This window comes from Echiichthys vipera (genome assembly GCF_963691815.1).
Source record: "Echiichthys vipera genome assembly, chromosome: 16".
Taxonomy (NCBI): Eukaryota; Metazoa; Chordata; class Actinopteri; order Perciformes; family Trachinidae; genus Echiichthys; species Echiichthys vipera.
Window position 1 is genome coordinate 7068726 of NC_139841.1, and position 17398 is coordinate 7086123.

The following is a 17398-nucleotide window of genomic DNA, read 5'->3' on the forward strand; positions in this document are numbered from 1 at the left end:
CTTTTAGGCTGTTTTCTGTTTTTAATGATTTCTCTCAGGGAGTGTGGGAAGTGAGCTGATGTTTTTTATAATGCCCCCAAGTGTTCCTTTTTTTCTCCAGCTTTTTGCTTTTATTCTTTCTTCTGTCTGTGTTTTATCATCAGATGCTTTTACCACATCTGTGTTCCATCCATATGCAAATACTTTAAAGTTAACAAAGCATCCGCATGTCTTTTTTGGGGGGGGATCGACGTAGATTAGGTGTAGCTGTGTGGACGGGGTCTTTCATTTTGATGTGAATCAGTGGGGGAGACAGAGAGAGAAGAGCGCTTTCAACAGCTGTTCCAGGGTTTGCATCATGCGGCCTAAGCTAGCGTCATGGCTGAGTGTTCGCACGCTATGCACACACACACACACACACACACACACACACACACACACACACACACACACACACACACACACAGAGGGATGCTGTGGGGACCCCCAGTCGAAGGCATGACCAAACACAGGCATTGTGTTCTCATGCAGCCCCTGTGTTGCTGAGGAAGAACGTCACCTGTTTTGAGTGATGACAGGCTGCTGGTTCTGCTTGCAGTCTCACATTTTACTGCATGTTTGCTGCATGAGTGCTGCTGCCCCTCTGAGAGGAGCCTCGCACAAACGATCTGCTGTGTTCCTCTGTTAGTTGTCAGACTAGCCTGAATGAGAGGAGGGCTGAGAGAAAATGTGTTGTGGCTGTTGCATGTTCCAAATATGTGTAACGCAACATAAGTGCTGTGCCCTGATGATGTAATTGATGAGGTTAACATGACCACCTCTGTGGATTTACAGGTTAGGTGCACACTAAAGTCATTTCCACAAAATACAACTTTTTTTAAATCTTATAATATCTAATTTATGTAATCTTTTTTACTTTTCAGTATTTCTATGTTGGTTTTTATTAATTATGTTTTTCATCTTAATAACATAAAATATGTTTTAAACTTGTTTTAAGTAAAGAAAAGAAAATATTTACAATATATCATATATATATATCAGATTATTTATTGGATTTATAATATCAATCTTATTTAAGGCCTCATTTTTACAGGCCTAATACATCATTTCAAAAGTTTTGAGCTTATTTAGACAAAATGTATTATTAAAGTTATAACAAATAGGTATTTTATAACAAATAGGCATTTTTGAACAAAATAGAAGTATATACAGTATATATAACATATTTTTTACTTCTTTTAAAAAATAAACCTAAGGAGTACGTCTCTTTTTTATTTTATTTTACTAAAATAAGAAACTATAGAGATGTGCAGATTTGTCTGTTTCGACAAATGTAGCCACATTTCACCAAACTCAGTTGAATACACAGACAGCAGCTCGCAAACAGCTTCTGCCGTATTTCTTCCAGTCTTAAAATGAAAAATCAAAGGCCGATGCTGGCTCAAGAAGTGGTGTGTTCCTGCAGTCGGGTTTAGGAGGGGTCGATGTTGATGTCTGGTTTAAGGACCTTTGAGTCATGTATTGCAGCCTACTGGAAAAGACTTCTTTCTGAAGCTGATTCCTGCTGAGGAACAACTTGTGTTTGGCCTCAAGCTTTTGATGAAAAGTTGTATTTGGATCCGAGTGCAGCTTTCTGAATGACGTGTGTTTCTGTGTTTGTGTTGCAGGTGTACGCTCCGTCTGCCAGTACAGCAGACTACAACAGGGACTCACCGGGTTATCCCTCCTCCAAACCTCCCAGCGCTGGCTTCCCAAGCTCATTCTTCATGCCAGGTACTCATACACACACACACACAGATCTGTCCCTCATCAAAACTCTCTGCAGTGGATTCCTGTGCTCATTGTGGATATTGGATCACAGAAGAAAAAGAAGTTCTTGCTCAAAAGTCCTCAAAAAATTTGAGTCGTATATTCTATTATTTATTGTGAGAACTACAGATAAGGTATTCATCTTTTGCTGAAAGAACAATAGAGACAACATGCCATTGCTTGCTAAGATAAGGTACCCCTGCTTTCACACAAGCAAGGCCATTACTTTCAATGGATTGTGCTGCTGCGTCTCCCCGATTGGCAAACCGCCTATCTAATAGAATTCATGCATTCATTGACAGGAGGTGGAAGTCTGAAGAGTGTCAAGTTTACTCCAAATGATATAGTATATCTGTAGAATCATGCTTAAAGAAAGAAAAACTCCTGCATGGAAGAAGATATCAGTGGTCATTGTGATGTGGTTGATGATGAGTTAGATCATTTGTAGTTTTTTGGTAATGCTCTTCATCCTTTGCTTTAACGTGTTCACACTTGACCTGACATAAAAATAAGGGGCAAATATAGATGCTATCTCCTCTGAATATTTAGATTTACATGCTGCGAGATCATTGACTGTTTTATCTCACTTTTACCATGTCCACCTATCCGAAGTTTCTCTCATTTTATGTGTTTTTGCTAGCGTCTTTAATGACAAATCTAGCATCACAGACATCAACATCTCAACACTGGTCAGACTAACTGCTAGTGAGCTGTGTGATGTCATTGTCTTCAGTCTGTGGCCGTTCAGGTCTCCAACCTGACATTAGTTAAAGTATTGTTATTAATGAGATATGAAAGCATCAAGCATGCATTTCAAAGGAATGAGATGAGAGTGTATCCAGTTACCATTGAATTGTATATACAGGACACAGGGATTGAGCGTGAGTTTGGCCGGAGAATCGGAGCAGCGGGGGCGGTGTTGCAGTCGCTCTGCCGCACCGTTGGTAGAGAGCTGAGCTGGAAGGCAAAGCTCTTGATCTACCGGTCCATCTTCGTTCCTACCCTCACCTGTGGTCATGACCGAAAGAACGAGGTTGCGGGTACAAGCGGCCGAAATAGGTTTTCTCAGGAGGGTGGCTGGAGTCTCCCTTAGAGATAGGGTGAGAGGTTCAGCCATCCATGAGGAACTCGGAGTAGAGCCGCTGCTCCTTAGCGTTGAAAGGAGCCAGTTGAGGTGGTTCGGGCATCTAGTAAGGATGCCCCCTGGGCGCCTCCCTAGGGATGTGTTCCAGGCACGTCCAGCTGGTAGGAGGCCTCAGGGAAGACCCAGGACCAGGTGGAGAGATTAGTTAGAGCTGGTTAATGTGGCCCAGGAAAGGGAAGTTTGGGGTCCCCTGCTGGAGCTGCTGCCCCCGCGACCCGACCCCGGATGAGAGGTTGAAGATGAGAAGAGAGAGATGAGATGGACACAAGGATTTTCTGCTTTAAAGTTATTGAAAACGAGCGCTTTGATTGTGTCTATTTCATCTGTGAAAGTTAACTGTCAGTATATGCTCTTGTGGGGGGAGAAAGGCTTTACTGACCACTCCAACTCCCCACTGGATCAGCAAACTTTGTTTTGCTGCAGTTACACAGGCTAGACCCACTGTGACTCCCGGCGCACTGGATTGCATCGGTGAAATGGATTTGCTACAGTCGGTAACTGAAGGTCCGTCCTCCGGAGCTGCCACCCATTCTCCTCCCTGCGGAGTAGAGGTGTGGGATCGCCGAGTGTGCCAGCTAGCTAATTCTTGTAACATTTGTGGCCCAGATCGCTATTTTCCAAAGCTACCGTAGCTGTCATATTTTTGCAGAACTCGCTTGTTTCCATAGGAACACAGCCATCAAGGCTTTGGTCCATGTCTCTCTGCCTGAGGAGAAGATGCCCTAGTTGGGCTGTTGTTTATTTGGTTGTCATGGCATCGTGAGTGATTAACATCCTGTCACTGTTCCAGTTGCTCGTCCTCAAAGTTAATAACGGAAACACTGCGTCAGCACTGCTCCAAAACTACAAAAGTAGTTCAAATTTGGACCAGAACTTTGTTTGAGGTGTCCTGTTAAAACTGACTCCTGCCAGCCAATCAAACAAACAAACAAGTGATTTCAGCAGACATGATATGTATGATAGTTGTTTGTGTTTTGAGGACATGAATTTGACTGCTGAAGAGTGTTTACAGTCTATTCCAGACTCATTTAGGTACTCATTTTTTCCCCGAGACTGAATCGTTTTCCCTTTCTCCCGGTGTCTTTTATGTAAATACACACAATCCAAAAAAAAACACTTTACACACATTGATAAAGGTGCAAGTGGTCACTCTCTCTCTCTCTCTCTCTCTCTCTCTCTCTCTCTCTCTCTCTCTCTCTCTCTCTCTCTCTCTCTCTCTCTATCTATCTATCTATCTATCTATCTATCTATCTATCTATCTCTATCTATCTATCTCTCTCTCTATCTCTCTCTCTCTATCAGACGGTCACCACAGTGGCGATCCCTGGAGCAGCAGTAGTAGCAGTATGAGCCAGCAAGGTTACCACGGCAGCATGTTGGGAGGCGGGAACTCAGCCCACGGCCCCGCCCAGAGCTCCTCCTACTGTGGGATTCATCCTCATGACAGATTGGTGAGCAGAGCTGAAGACCACAGTGTATACAAACAGCGGGGTCTGACACAGGTGATACTTTCCTTTCAGGAAGTCACTCGGGGCAAAGCCCCTCACTTTCCATGTTGTTTTAGTTGTTCTGTTTTTTAAGAAAACAAAAATATGATCTTAACCACACAATAAAAGACAGAAAGTGTAAAGGACATTCTGCTCATATCCAGGAGGCTTCTACGGAAGCTAATAGATTATCCTAGTCAGTGTGAGGCATTAGTAATCTATACATTTTTTAGAAGACATATGCGCCTCCTTTGTATGTATATATATATTCATAATATTATTGTGTTATCTATATTTTCAAAAAGTGTTACAGTAGATGCTACATGTTTAAATTTTAGATGATAAAGATTTTAGATCATTTCAAGTTTGTTCTTGACTGTAAAAAAATAATTTAGCCAAATAAGAAAAAAAAACGTATTTCTGAAGCTTTCAACTGCATCTCACAAGACAATAAGATGAGCAGAAAAAGCTAGTAAGTGGACCTTGAGTTAAACTTTTACTTTATTTTTTTCACATTCCACATTCCGCAGCCCTGAAAATACTCTCACATAATAATTAAGGAACGCCGTAACTCAGAACTGAAAACACTCCAATGAAGACGCTTCATGTTCATTATTTGTATTTTCTTCTTATGTAATCTTTTGTCCTTCTCTTGTTTAAGTCTCATCTTGTTCTGTCCCTCTCTCCGCAGAGCTACCCCTCACACTCGTCTGCAGATATCAGCTCCAGCCTTCCTCCTATGTCCAGCTTCCACCGAGGGGGAGGGAGCGGGGGCGGGGGCAATCACTACAGCACCGCCTCTTGTACCGCTTCCACCAACGGCACAGAAAGCATCATGGGTAAGACACCTACAGTATGTGTGTATTAAGAAATGGTGCTGCTTTTTCAAAATTGTGTGTAACGATGAAATATTACTTTAAGAAAATAGATGCTTGTCAACATGATCTACTTCCTGTGGATGTTAAGCCCCACCTCACACAGCTATTAGATGGATTACTGATATTTTGTACAAACGTTCATGGTTCCCAGAGGTTTTTGACATACAGTAGGGTTTATCCTAAACCACAGAAGTACGGATGTGTTTAGATGGTAACCCTAGATCTGTGAAAGCCGCAGACTACCTTTGCTAACCTTCACCATTAAAGGTCAGTGCCTAACCTCAGCAAGGGCTTCCGCTATGTAAATTATTGCCACCTATGCTTCTGAATTATATGAAATGACATGAAGTCACTATAACAAGTCACTATTATGAAGTGACTATTACACAGCTTTAAATTTGACACTACAGTGAAGACACATCGAAAACGAGTAAGGCCTTTACAAACTGCGGGGGGGGGGTTTGTGCGATAAATTTGCTGTTGACCTCCCCCTGCTCCTGAAAAAAACACAGAAACACTGCCTCAACCATTTTGTGAGAGTTTTAGCAAATTGTGGGTTACTATCTAGACACAACCCAGAAATACAGCCTCAAAGAGCTGCTAGCGTGGCTGTAGACTCTTGTTAGTCTAGTAGTATGGGATCACCGATGGAAGGCCACGTGTTACCGTTAAGGCGTGTTTTACTAATTTGAATGCCTAAAACAAATGTTTTATTGGTTATGTGTGTCAAAGCTGCTGACTTCAGACTTGGACTTGAGTCAGACTTAAGCCACAACAATGAGGACTTGAGTCTTAACTTTGATTTGACTGCTGACTTGGACCTGACTTTAAAACTGCACGTACTTATCTCCCTGAAGACTGGACTTGACTTTTCCCAAAGACTTAAAGAGGCTCTGCTGTGTGTAAGCTTTCATTCTTATCCACCATCTGCAGCAACCTTCACTCATTGTCTTAGGGTAGACACGATTATTATTAACTGTAAAAGTCACTGATCCCTTTGATGTTGTCATCTTGGAGTGATTATCAGAATGCAATGGATATGTTTTGCCTTTGGAAATATACACAGATTAACTGCTTGCAGTTACTTCTTCAAAGAAAACATAACAGCCCCATTCTCAGTCAGAAGACCATGTTTTTGTTTCCCGCCACTAAACCAGTTATAACTGCCCTGCTGTGATTAGACTCCGATCATTTAACAGAGTTTAACAGGGTACATCCTGGAAAACCTGGACATTTACAGACTAGTTCTCCAGTCATGGAAACTGATTGAAATTGATTATAATGACCAGATATCCTGGAAATAATTGTGTTGTCCCCTTACTGCCAACATAATCCTAAGTGTGTAATTTGTTTGAAACTCGACTGATGGTTGGATGAACTGCACGGATGACACTTCAAAGTTGGTTTCCCCAAATGTGAAACGCAACAGAATGCTACCTTTTAAATTCGGCTCCCATGCTAGTCAATCTAACTGTTCACATCATACACAGAGCTGAAGGGACTTTTAGCAATCTTTTCATTTTTTTGCAGAGCCATTCACAGAGAAGCCCAGCGAAAATTAACGTTAGTCCGGATTCATTTTTGGGGGGTGAAATAGCCTACTGAAATTGGGTTTATGGGCCTATTATGCTACTGCCTGACATTTAACTGGGCAATGGAGCGTGAGAATAGACCAGCGTCGTCAACGTAAAGTATAAAAGGTTACCACGTACGTCTTTTAATGAAACTGGAGTGTTTTGCTAATGTTTGGGTGAAAACATAGAATCTTTTGACTTAAAATTACTTGAAGACATATCCTAATGTCAGCAGCTGCTAACACTTAGTTGGAGTTCAGCCGTCTTAAAGTGTAATTCCGGCACAAAATCATCCCATGGTCTTTTTTGACACCAACATCAAATAAGCCTTCGAGACAGTTTTTTTTTTTTGTGTATAAACTTAACGGAGAAATCCAGGAGAGTATTCTAGTACTACTACTAATCCTGCTCAAAATAACAGCAAACCTCTGCAGCAGCATGAGAAGAGTCCCTACACACAAAACAAAGCACCAATGGGCTCCTTCCTTCTGGATTGACTTTGTAATCCACTTGAATGAACTTTACTATGAGAGGAGCTGGTACAGGGGCCAGTAGGTAAGTCTTTAAAACACTCTTTTAATAAACTCTGGGTTCACTAACTATGTTGTTGCTGCTTTGTTTTCTGTGTAGGGACTCTTCTCGTGCTGCTGCAGAGGTTTGCTGTTATTTTGAGCAGTATTAGTGGTTAAATAAGACGTTTTAATGCCCTCACCGTACTGATCCGAATTAATCAGTGTTAGCCACATCCAGATGTTTGCGACTTTCTCGGATTTCTCCGTTAATAGCTGTTACATGAATAAAACTATCTCGATTGCTTATTTGATGTATGCAAGTGCCGAAAAAGACCATGGGATGATATTGTGCCGGAATTAACTCTAATTGGCTCCCAGAGCTGTCAAACGCACAACCAAGTTCTGTATGCGATATAAGATATATTCCTTAAGACACTTTATAATCAAATGAAAGACGCTCAAAAGCACCTATTACGACATTGTTTTTTCAGTAAATTACTATGTCCTTTGACCCGGCATCCTTAAAAAAGGAGGAAAAAAACTGTGGTTAAATATGTCAACTGTTAAATAACATGAACATGTGCTGTCCTGTATTGTCAAGAAAAACTCTGGAAAATTGTTGTAGATAGGTCCTTGAAAGTGATTTCCAAAAAGAGTGGGAACCCCGTTGAAACCATGTCAAAACTAGACTTCAGTGTCAGAGGAAAAGGCAGTCAGTCAGATACTGAAAAACAGTTGTACTCCATGTTGGCTTGACCTTGAAATCATGATCACACACACACACAGCTTGCCATATGGACCCTTTGCTTTGTGTCCCATAGAACAAATAGGATGGCGATAAGAAACAGATTGAAAGTTTGTTTTCATGGAAAGGCTTCTCCAACATTCCACAAAGATATCACTGACACACACACACACACACACACACATACACACACAAACACACAAGCAAGCACAAATGAGGCAACATGAAGCTAATAAAAAACATGAAGCTGTTGTTCGAATGCAAACTTATGACACGTGCGTGCACATATGAACGCTTAAACACGGACGCCCAGGGTTTTCTCTGCGTCAGAGAGCAGCAGCTGTGGTCACTATGGATTCATGTCAGTTATAATTGACTTTAATAACGAGCACTAAAGCAATCATTTTCTCTATCAACAACTGGTGCAATGTGACCAAACCAACGTACACACGTACCTGGTTGCTAGCTCAACAGCGTTGACCATGACTATATCATAGTGAAGAAGAAAGTGACTCCACCACAGGAGTGCGAGGTAGAGCTGCAATGATTAATCAATTAATCAATTCGTCGATCATCATACAATCCACAACTGTTTTCTTGTTGTTGGGACTATTGGACGGACAAAACAAGACATCTAGGTTTCTAGGAATTTGTGGCATTTTTCACTGTTTTCTGATATTTTATAGACCAAACAAGAAATCAATTCATCAAGAAAATGACCAGCAGACTAACTGGCAATGAAAAGAACTGTTGCAGCCCTACTACTGTGAACATTTTGATAATTTGTCTTCTACCGTAACCATTAGTGTCTGTTGTACATGAATCCAAACCCACCAGAGCTGCTGTTCTTTGTCAAGAAACAAACTGCAAATGTCACATTTCAGTCCATGGGATGTGATTTGCAGTGGTATAAGGATAGATTTAGAAATAAAAGGTCAGAGTCAGCGATGCATTCCAGTGAACTCCATTGGTGGGAAGCTGGCGAGGGATCATGTCCTCGTCACTGTTGCAACGACTTCACTCGTAGAACCCGAGAACGTAGCGCGCTCACACTGCAAACATGGCTGTTTTAAGTATACTCCAAAAATCAGCATATACCCTAGAAAAAACTAAAATGATTTATTATTGTGCTGTTAATGGTCCCGCAATGCAATGCTTGGAGGAAATAGAGGAGCGGCAAGCAGCTGCAAAAAACGATTGTGCATGGTGATGAGACAGCTCCAAGAAGAAGAAAGAAACATTAGGAGATCTTAATTTGCCCTTATTACAAACAGCCGTGTCTCATCAGAAATCACATTCCCATACAGAACAGAAAGTCTTTGACAAATTATTTTAATCAAAGTCCGCGTAGGGAGGAGGTAGGGGCGAGTGGATGGGTCAAACAAACCTAGGACTTTCACCCAGGAGGCTGCTGTTTGTGTCCCGTGTGAAACCAAAAGCAAAGTTTGGTTGTTTATGTAACATACCTAATTAAGCCTAACCAAGCACTTTACTAGACTTTTCTTTTGATGGACACAAAAAAACATAAAAATCAGTTTCATCATCTCAATGGTCTCCCTCTCTGCAGCTATAAGCTCTCATTTATGAAAAAGATTTTCTCCTGCATATGTTCCAAATCATGCGTCAAATCAGGATACAAGCGTGTGTTTGTTTGTGTGTGTGTGTGTGTGTGTGTGTGTGTGTGTGTGTGTGTGTGTGTGTGTGTGTGTGTGTGTGTGTGTGTGTGAGTGAGTGAGTGTTACAGTAATCCCTTGGATGGTTTACTAGGCCAGTGGTATGGCGTGAGTGAGACATGAGGCTTTAACCCCAAAACATATGCTGCTTCCTGTCTCTCTCTCTCTCTCTCTCTCTCTCTCTCTCTCTCTCTCTCTCTCTCTCTCTCTCTCTCTCTCTCTCTCTCTCTCTCGCTCTCTCTCTCTTTTTCTCTCTCTCTCTCTCTCTCTCTCGCTCTCTCTCTCTCGCTCTTTCTCTCTCTCTCGCTCTCTCTCTCACTCGCTCTCACTCTCTCTCGCTCTCTCTCTCTTGCCCCCCCCTCTCTCTTTTAGCTTAAAGAAGTCCATTCCTGCCAATTTCTGTAATGGATTCATTTGCCATGAAAGGATGTGTTTTGCTGTGCTGTGTCTGTGTGATGTGCACGTGTCTAACTTGTGTGTGCGAGCGTAAACTTTCCATCTGGGATCTTCTATCAGGAGAGATGAGCTGCGAGCATGTCAGAGTCTCTGCCGTCAGTGTGTGTGTGTGTGTGTGTGTGTGTGTGTGTGTGTGTGTGTGTGTGTGTGTGTGTGTGTGGCGCTCATCTGGTCCTGTGAGGTCACTTCCTTCCTCTTTGGCCTCAGTGTTCTTCAAGTGTGTGAAACAGATTTAGTTGTATTGAAGTCAAGCATTTGCACACACAAACAGATGCTGTAAGTCAGTTAAAACGGGAACAAATGTAGATGTTGAGTGTCGGTTCCTATTGAATCCTGTCTCTGATTCTTGTCACATGATTTTAGAAGGGTCATCATATTTTTTGTGTCATACTGTCAAATTTAATAAAACCATGCTCTGCCAAAGCCCACATTGGAGATGCATCTTGTTCTGCAGACAGGAATCCATAGTACACGTCCAAATAGGTCTCGTTCATTTGTGTACTCTGCAGATTTGTGCTAAATGGCTTCTGCTTTGCAATCTGCGATAGGGCAGAACATGCAAACTGTAGCAGCTTGCATATTAGTAGTAGCAGTTAGCAAGAGAACTGCACGGCAATGTTTCTCTCATGGGAATATACTGCAGTCAAGCTCTCCGTCACTTGCATCTCCATGGCCAGAGCAACCACCGCTAAAGTTGGAAACAGACAGTGGCGGTTTTGGTGAGCAGAGCAGGTATAGTAAAGTCCCTCATGAAGCAATGTCTTAAATTAAATGAGCTACTTTGGATGGAGGTCAGCCAGCTTGACCGTATTCAGAAACATGCACCAGTCCAGAGTACAGGCCCCTCTTCCTGTATTTACTTTCTTGCTCCCGCCCCAGATACAATAACCAGAGTGAATGTTCTCGCGTGATTTATAGTGATGCATTTTTAGGGGAAAACGCTCCAAGTTTACAAACTCCGAAACTGATTTGGATCAGAGCAAATGGACTATAAGTGTGAAAACACCTAACTGTCCACTGGACAAATTATACATGCGTAACAAATGACACTGGGAGCTTTCACTTCTTCTACTCCCTTCAGAGCAAGAAGGGACAAAAAGAAGAGTAAAAAGGAAACCAAGCACAACTGCTACATAGTGTGTGTATGTGTGGGCAAGGAAGACAAATTAATTCACGAATGTGATCAAATTGGATTTTTACGTGGATCAGTAAATAATGAGTATCTGTTGCCAATTGTGTGTGGATTGCATTGAAAGAATAATTAAAAAACGTAGTTAACAACATCCTTATTTTCATGAACATGTCCCTCTTTTTTCCCCTGTGTGTGTGTGTGTGTGTGTGTGTGTGTGTGTGTGTGTGTGTGTGTGTGTGTGTGTGTGTGTGTGTGTGTGTGTGTGTGTGTGTGTGTGTGTGTGTGTGTGTGTGTGTGTGTGTGTGTGTTTCACAGCTAATCGAGCGCCGAGCGCAGCAGCCAGCAGCTCTCAGACAGGAGACGCCTTAGGGAAAGCACTTGCATCCGTAAGTGCAGCACACACAAACACACACATAAACCTACTCACACATGACTGAGGTAACTGCTACGTATTTATTTAATGAAATGTGTCTTCATTTTTTTTTTCTATAGCCTCTTTGCTACTTTTGGAGTTGTGATCTATCTGTAGATGTGCTACACGCTTCTCTGACTTTTATGTTTTTATTTTTCAGATCTACTCTCCGGACCACACGAACAACAGCTTCTCGTCCAATCCCTCCACCCCAGTCGGCTCCCCGCCCTCCCTCACAGGTAGCACATGACACTCGATGACTTGGAACTTGACTTGGGAATTGACTTGAAACTTGTTTCAAATGACTAGAGACTCAACTGAAATATGTTTCAAATGATTTGAGATTTGACTTGGACTTGTTACAAATGACTTGAGTCTTGACTGGAACTTGTTACAAATTACTTGAGACTTGACTGAAATATGTTTCATATGACTTGAGTCTTGACTGGAACTTGTTTCAAATTTCTTTAGACTTGACTTGGACTTGTTTGAAATGACTTGAGACCTGATTGAAATATGTTTCAAATGACTTGAGACTTGACTTGGACATGTTTCAAGTGGCTCAAACGCAGCTCTGGAAAAAAGAAGAGTGATAAATGGGAAAAAAATATTAACGTCATATAGACTAAAAATAACTAAAGCTATAAAGTTATTTTTAATTTGAATTTAAAGGGTTTTTTCTTTTTTAGTGCAGGGTTTTGCTTTAAAGTAGACCATAAAAAGACATTAATAATTGCTGTCTCTCCTCTCCATACCCCTCCTCCTCCTCTTATTTCGAGCCATTACTCCTCCTCGTGGCTTATGTTGTAAACTCTCCCTGCTCCTTAAAGTGAAAAATGACTTTTCCTAATAATAGTTGTGTCGAAATTGTCTCTAATTGTCGCTGCTACACACACCGTTTGATATTTCTGTGCGGCGCCTTGTGACTGATAGCTTTAATTACGAGCACCACTTCGACAAATCGCTCACAAACCTACCGGCTCTGCAAACACGAGCCCCCTCCTCTCTTCCTTCTCCTCCTCACCATTATAGCTGCCTCGGATATTGCCCGCTAAACCATAATTGGTGTTTATCAATGTGTCAGAGTTACTCCACTTTTTACAAATTAGAAATGAAGCCTATTAGAGCAAACTACATGCAAATTGATATCCAAGGCTAATTCTGCGAGGGTGTTTTACAGTGTTGGACTTGGAATAATTTACCCTGCCGTTTAATACATATATTTGTATTTGCACATGAATGTACCCAGGTGATTATTCATTAATTAGCATATGGAAATGAGCATGTAATATGAAAAAAGGAGAGGGGAGAGAAAAGACTGCGAGACAAAATGGGAAGACAATTTAGAAAAAAAAGGGAGAAACGCAAGCTAATGAGATGAGATCGGAGTTACAAAGGAAAGATCAGTGGTGAGGGCAGAGAGGACGTGAGAAGAGAAAAGAGGTGTATAAAGGAGGAGAGGAGACGGAGGAATGAGAAAAGAAGAGACTAAAGGAAAGGAGAAGAAACAAAAGGGAGAGAAGAGCAGGAAAAAAGGAGGCGAAAATGGGAGGAACACAAGTAGTTGAATGTTGAAAGGCTATAAAAGATGAGAGGAAACATGTAAAGAGGATATAATGATGGAGGCTTAAAGTGTCATTCCGGCGCTAAATCATTCTGTCATCCTTTTCGGCACTTACATACATAGAATAAGCCATGGAGACAGTTTTTTTTCGTGTCACAAATATCAACGGAGAAATCCGGTAGAGTCGCTAACAGCCGGACCTGGCTAACACTTATTAGCTCGGGGCAGTACATGAAGGCATTAAAACGTCTTTTTTAACCACTAATACTGCTCAAAATAACACCAAACCTCTCATAGTAAAGTCAATTCAAATCGATTACCAACTGCAATCCAAAAGACGGAGCCCATTGGTGCTTTGTTTTCTGTGTAGGGACTCTTCTCATGCTACTGCAGAGGTTTGCTGTTAATTTGAGCAGTATTAGTGGTTAAGAAAGCCATTTTAATGCCTTCACCGTACTGCCCCGAGCTAATCAGTGTTAGCCACGTCTGGCTGTTAGCGTTAGCGGCTGTTTCTCCGTTCATACACGAAAAATCTGTCTCAATGCATGTATGTATTGATGTATGTAAGTGCTAAAAAAAGACCACGGGATGATTTTAGAATTTTTGAATAGGAAGCGGGGAAAGAGAAACCTTCAGGTGGAAGTAAGGTAGGCAGGACAGCTGTGTAAACAGGGCCTTAGATACCTTCAAAACCTGGATGCAAAACTAAAACTAAAAGTGACCAGATACAGCTGGGGAGAGTGACAAAGTGTGTTTGCATTGAACTCAGTGCTCGTCTCCTATCTGAAACCTCCGTATGCCGGCCCGTCATCGCTCAGAGCCCCATATTAATGTAAATTCACTCGAGTCCCTGTCTCGCCTCTGTCTACCAGCTAATGAGACCTGTCGATTCAGATATGACCCTTCAGAGCGACGGCAAACACAAAAGCAGAAAAGAACAGAAACACAAAGCTTGTTTATTCTGCAGAGGGCCCATGCTAATCAACCACTTGTACCTATTCCAAGACAAAAGCCTGATATTAGCATTTCTGCTATGAGATATGAGTTGGTTTGTTTTTGTCATCTCTTCCTCATCTCTCTGTTTATTGTGCCCGAGCACCACGAGTGGTTGCGATGAAACACTCATGTGTAAAGATGTTTTGTCTGCCGTTTGTCGCTACATTGAGTGGTTTCTCTTTGCCACGTATAAATGAGGAGGAGGTTTTGGCACATGCATCCATTTCCTGTACACACAGCGCAGGGTCGCGGAGGGCTGGAGCCTGTCACAGGATGCGTTGGGATGTCAGTTTGAACTGAACTGAACAAAAGCAACTCCCAGAACTCGTATCTCCCTCTTCTCTGAATTCTGCCATGCATCCTTGCTTTTAATCTCACACTGACATAGTCTTGTTCCATATCTCCTCTCCTGACGATGACTCCTTGTCTCCTCTCTCCTAGCTGCCAGTTCAGCTGTCTGGTCGAGGAACGGCGGACAGGGAGCGTCATCACCAAACTATGAGGCTCCATTGCACTCTCTGGTATGCACGCACACACACTACATTATGAACACGTGTACAGTATATACAGTATTTATATATATACAGATACTGTAAATATATATACAACTATATATATATGTATATCTATATATATACATTCCATTCGCCTCCATTGTATTGAGGTGGAGCTTTCCCTGCAAAGCTCGGCTGATGTAGTTGCTTTACTTTGAGCAGACACGAAAAGGCCAACAATGTTTTAGCCTATCTCTCAATACTTTTCTGACTTCCCTGCTTGTTCCCTACATGCCTGTGGCACTCCCATTTCCTCATCTTTTTTCGTGTCAAGGACCCCTGATTTGATACACATTAGACCATGGAACCCCACGTGATCAAATTTGGTTTCAGGGACCTCCATCTGAAAAGATTTGTGTTGTTAAATATAGTTAAGAGCAAAATTCTATCGTTGTGAACTACGATGGAGGAGATAACATGGTGGAAGTGAAGTTTATGATGACAATAATCGCTCTTATGACTCACATTGGGTTAGTGACAATAAACTTTACCTCATTTTCTGGGGATCCCCTGGAACTCCCTCGAGAATCCCTGGTTGAGGACGCCTGCTCTAGTGAGTTTATGGAAATGAAGAAACATGTCACACAGTGTAACAGTGAGGCTCATTGATGTGTCCGTAACAGTTTTTGGACACCAGTAGTAACTTGCTACTAGGTCCGTCTTTTGTATCGTAACTGATGTAGGTTATTTAATGCCAGTAAAGGGTAATAAATTACGGGGATCAGAATGTTCTGGACCGTTGACCAACTTTTCTGTTTCATGTAAACTACGTCTCCGAATGTGCATTGAGTCAAGGCTACGTCAGTTAACAGACAAAGATAAGAAAGAAAACATCAGCAGGTTCTCATCCCTTTGTGTGTCCCTTCACACTGCAGCAAAGTCGTATCGAGGACCGTCTGGAGCGTTTGGACGACGCCATCCACGTACTTCGGAGCCACGCGGTGGGACCGTCGACGGGTATGTCCAGCGGGCACGGTGACATGCACAACCTCATCGGGGCCGCACATACGCACAACGGCGCTATGGGCGCTCTAAGCAGCGGGTATGGGTCGGGACTGCTGTCGGCCAACAGACACTCCCTCATGGTAGGACCTGCATGTTTTTATACTGTGGTATGGGTGGGTAATGTCATGGGTAGGAGGGGCAGGAGTCCCATTATCTCAACATTAATGACACATCCCCCCAATGTTTAAATATGCTCAAAATGTCCAAATGTAGGCCTGTATAAAAAAAAAACTCTTTGTTGATCTGATTGGTTGATTTGGCCCGTATATTGGTGATAGACAGATGGTTTATCCAATCAGCAACCAGTATTTTCGCCCCTTCCTAAAAGATCTCCAAATGAGAGTTCCCAGATATGCTTAGCAAATGAGAATCATGCAAATCAATCCATCTGGCGGACAGGTTACTAGATAATAGGGTGTACTGCAGTTCTGTCTGTGGTCTATCCAGGTGGTGTTGCTGTACCCCAACATAAGCCGTTGCTCAACTGCGTGTAGGTGCAATCATCACTATCTGTCTATTTGGTTACTTTTAAATGTATTAAAACGCAGAAAACTAGAATGTGTGATAGTTTACGTAACTTTACGTAAAAACATTTTTCTGAATGGTTATCGTCTGAAAATGTTATGCTAAATTCTTCGTTCTTCATCAGAACATAAGCTTTCTAGCATACATTCCATGTATTACCTAGCGGACTGGCCATACAATTGAGCATAGTGAGCATATTCCACTTGCTCACTTTGCATAAGTTAGGATCCATTAATGTTTCCATCAACCCTTTAATGGGAAACTTATTATTGTAACACGGTACAAATAATAACACTTCACCTCAGCTAGGACATGCATGAAAAGCTGACGTTAACATCAATCCACAGTTTTTACGCTGGAACTCTAATTGAAATGAAATCAAATAAAATGTTTATCCCACTTGTAAGTTAATTTAATATTTTAAAAATTGTAAGGAGTTCATTTCAAAGAGTTGTATTTTGGTAGGGACCCCACGTGTTGACTGAAACCTGAAACAGAATGGATTTACTTGTATGCTTTATTGTTTTTCTGGTTTAATACTAAAGTAAGTGCCACAGAAGGCAAGTGATTTTGACCCTCATTAAATTAAATTAGTTGCTGTTGATAGTTTTACTATTGGCATGAAAAATTATTTAAATGACATCAAGATAAGTAGTTATCAAACATTTTTGTCACAAGGCATTCAATTTATGAACTTAACCTAATTAAAACTGTTGTTGGTTCATCTGGAACTAGACTAGATGCTAATTGCGCTAGCCCATCTATGGCAATTTCAATGTGACTGATTTGTCAATAGCGGGACCAATATCCGATGTTAATATTGGATCGGTGCATCCCTAGATCAAAACAAGCAAGATAAAAGTTCTTAAACCATGGTTGTCTTTTAATTCAACTTAATATACAGCATTAGCTCTCCAGACTGCATACCTGGATTTCCTGTACTAATCCAAATC

General features: G+C 41.7%; 1 protein-coding gene across 4 annotated transcripts in view; it reads left to right on the top strand.

Annotated features, from left to right (window-relative positions):
• Nucleotides 1–17398, top strand: part of tcf4 (transcription factor 4) — a 293844-nt gene that overhangs the window by 238161 nt on the left and 38285 nt on the right. For all 4 annotated transcript variants that reach the window (XM_083929765.1, XM_083929766.1, XM_083929767.1 and 1 more), the window contains 7 exons: nt 1647–1752; nt 4235–4383; nt 5111–5258; nt 11705–11775; nt 11962–12040; nt 14803–14882; nt 15791–16000. In XM_083929765.1, the coding sequence (XP_083785891.1) occupies nt 1647–1752; nt 4235–4383; nt 5111–5258; nt 11705–11775; nt 11962–12040; nt 14803–14882; nt 15791–16000 (843 nt within the window). The remainder of the gene's footprint in view (nt 1–1646; nt 1753–4234; nt 4384–5110; nt 5259–11704; nt 11776–11961; nt 12041–14802; nt 14883–15790; nt 16001–17398) is intronic.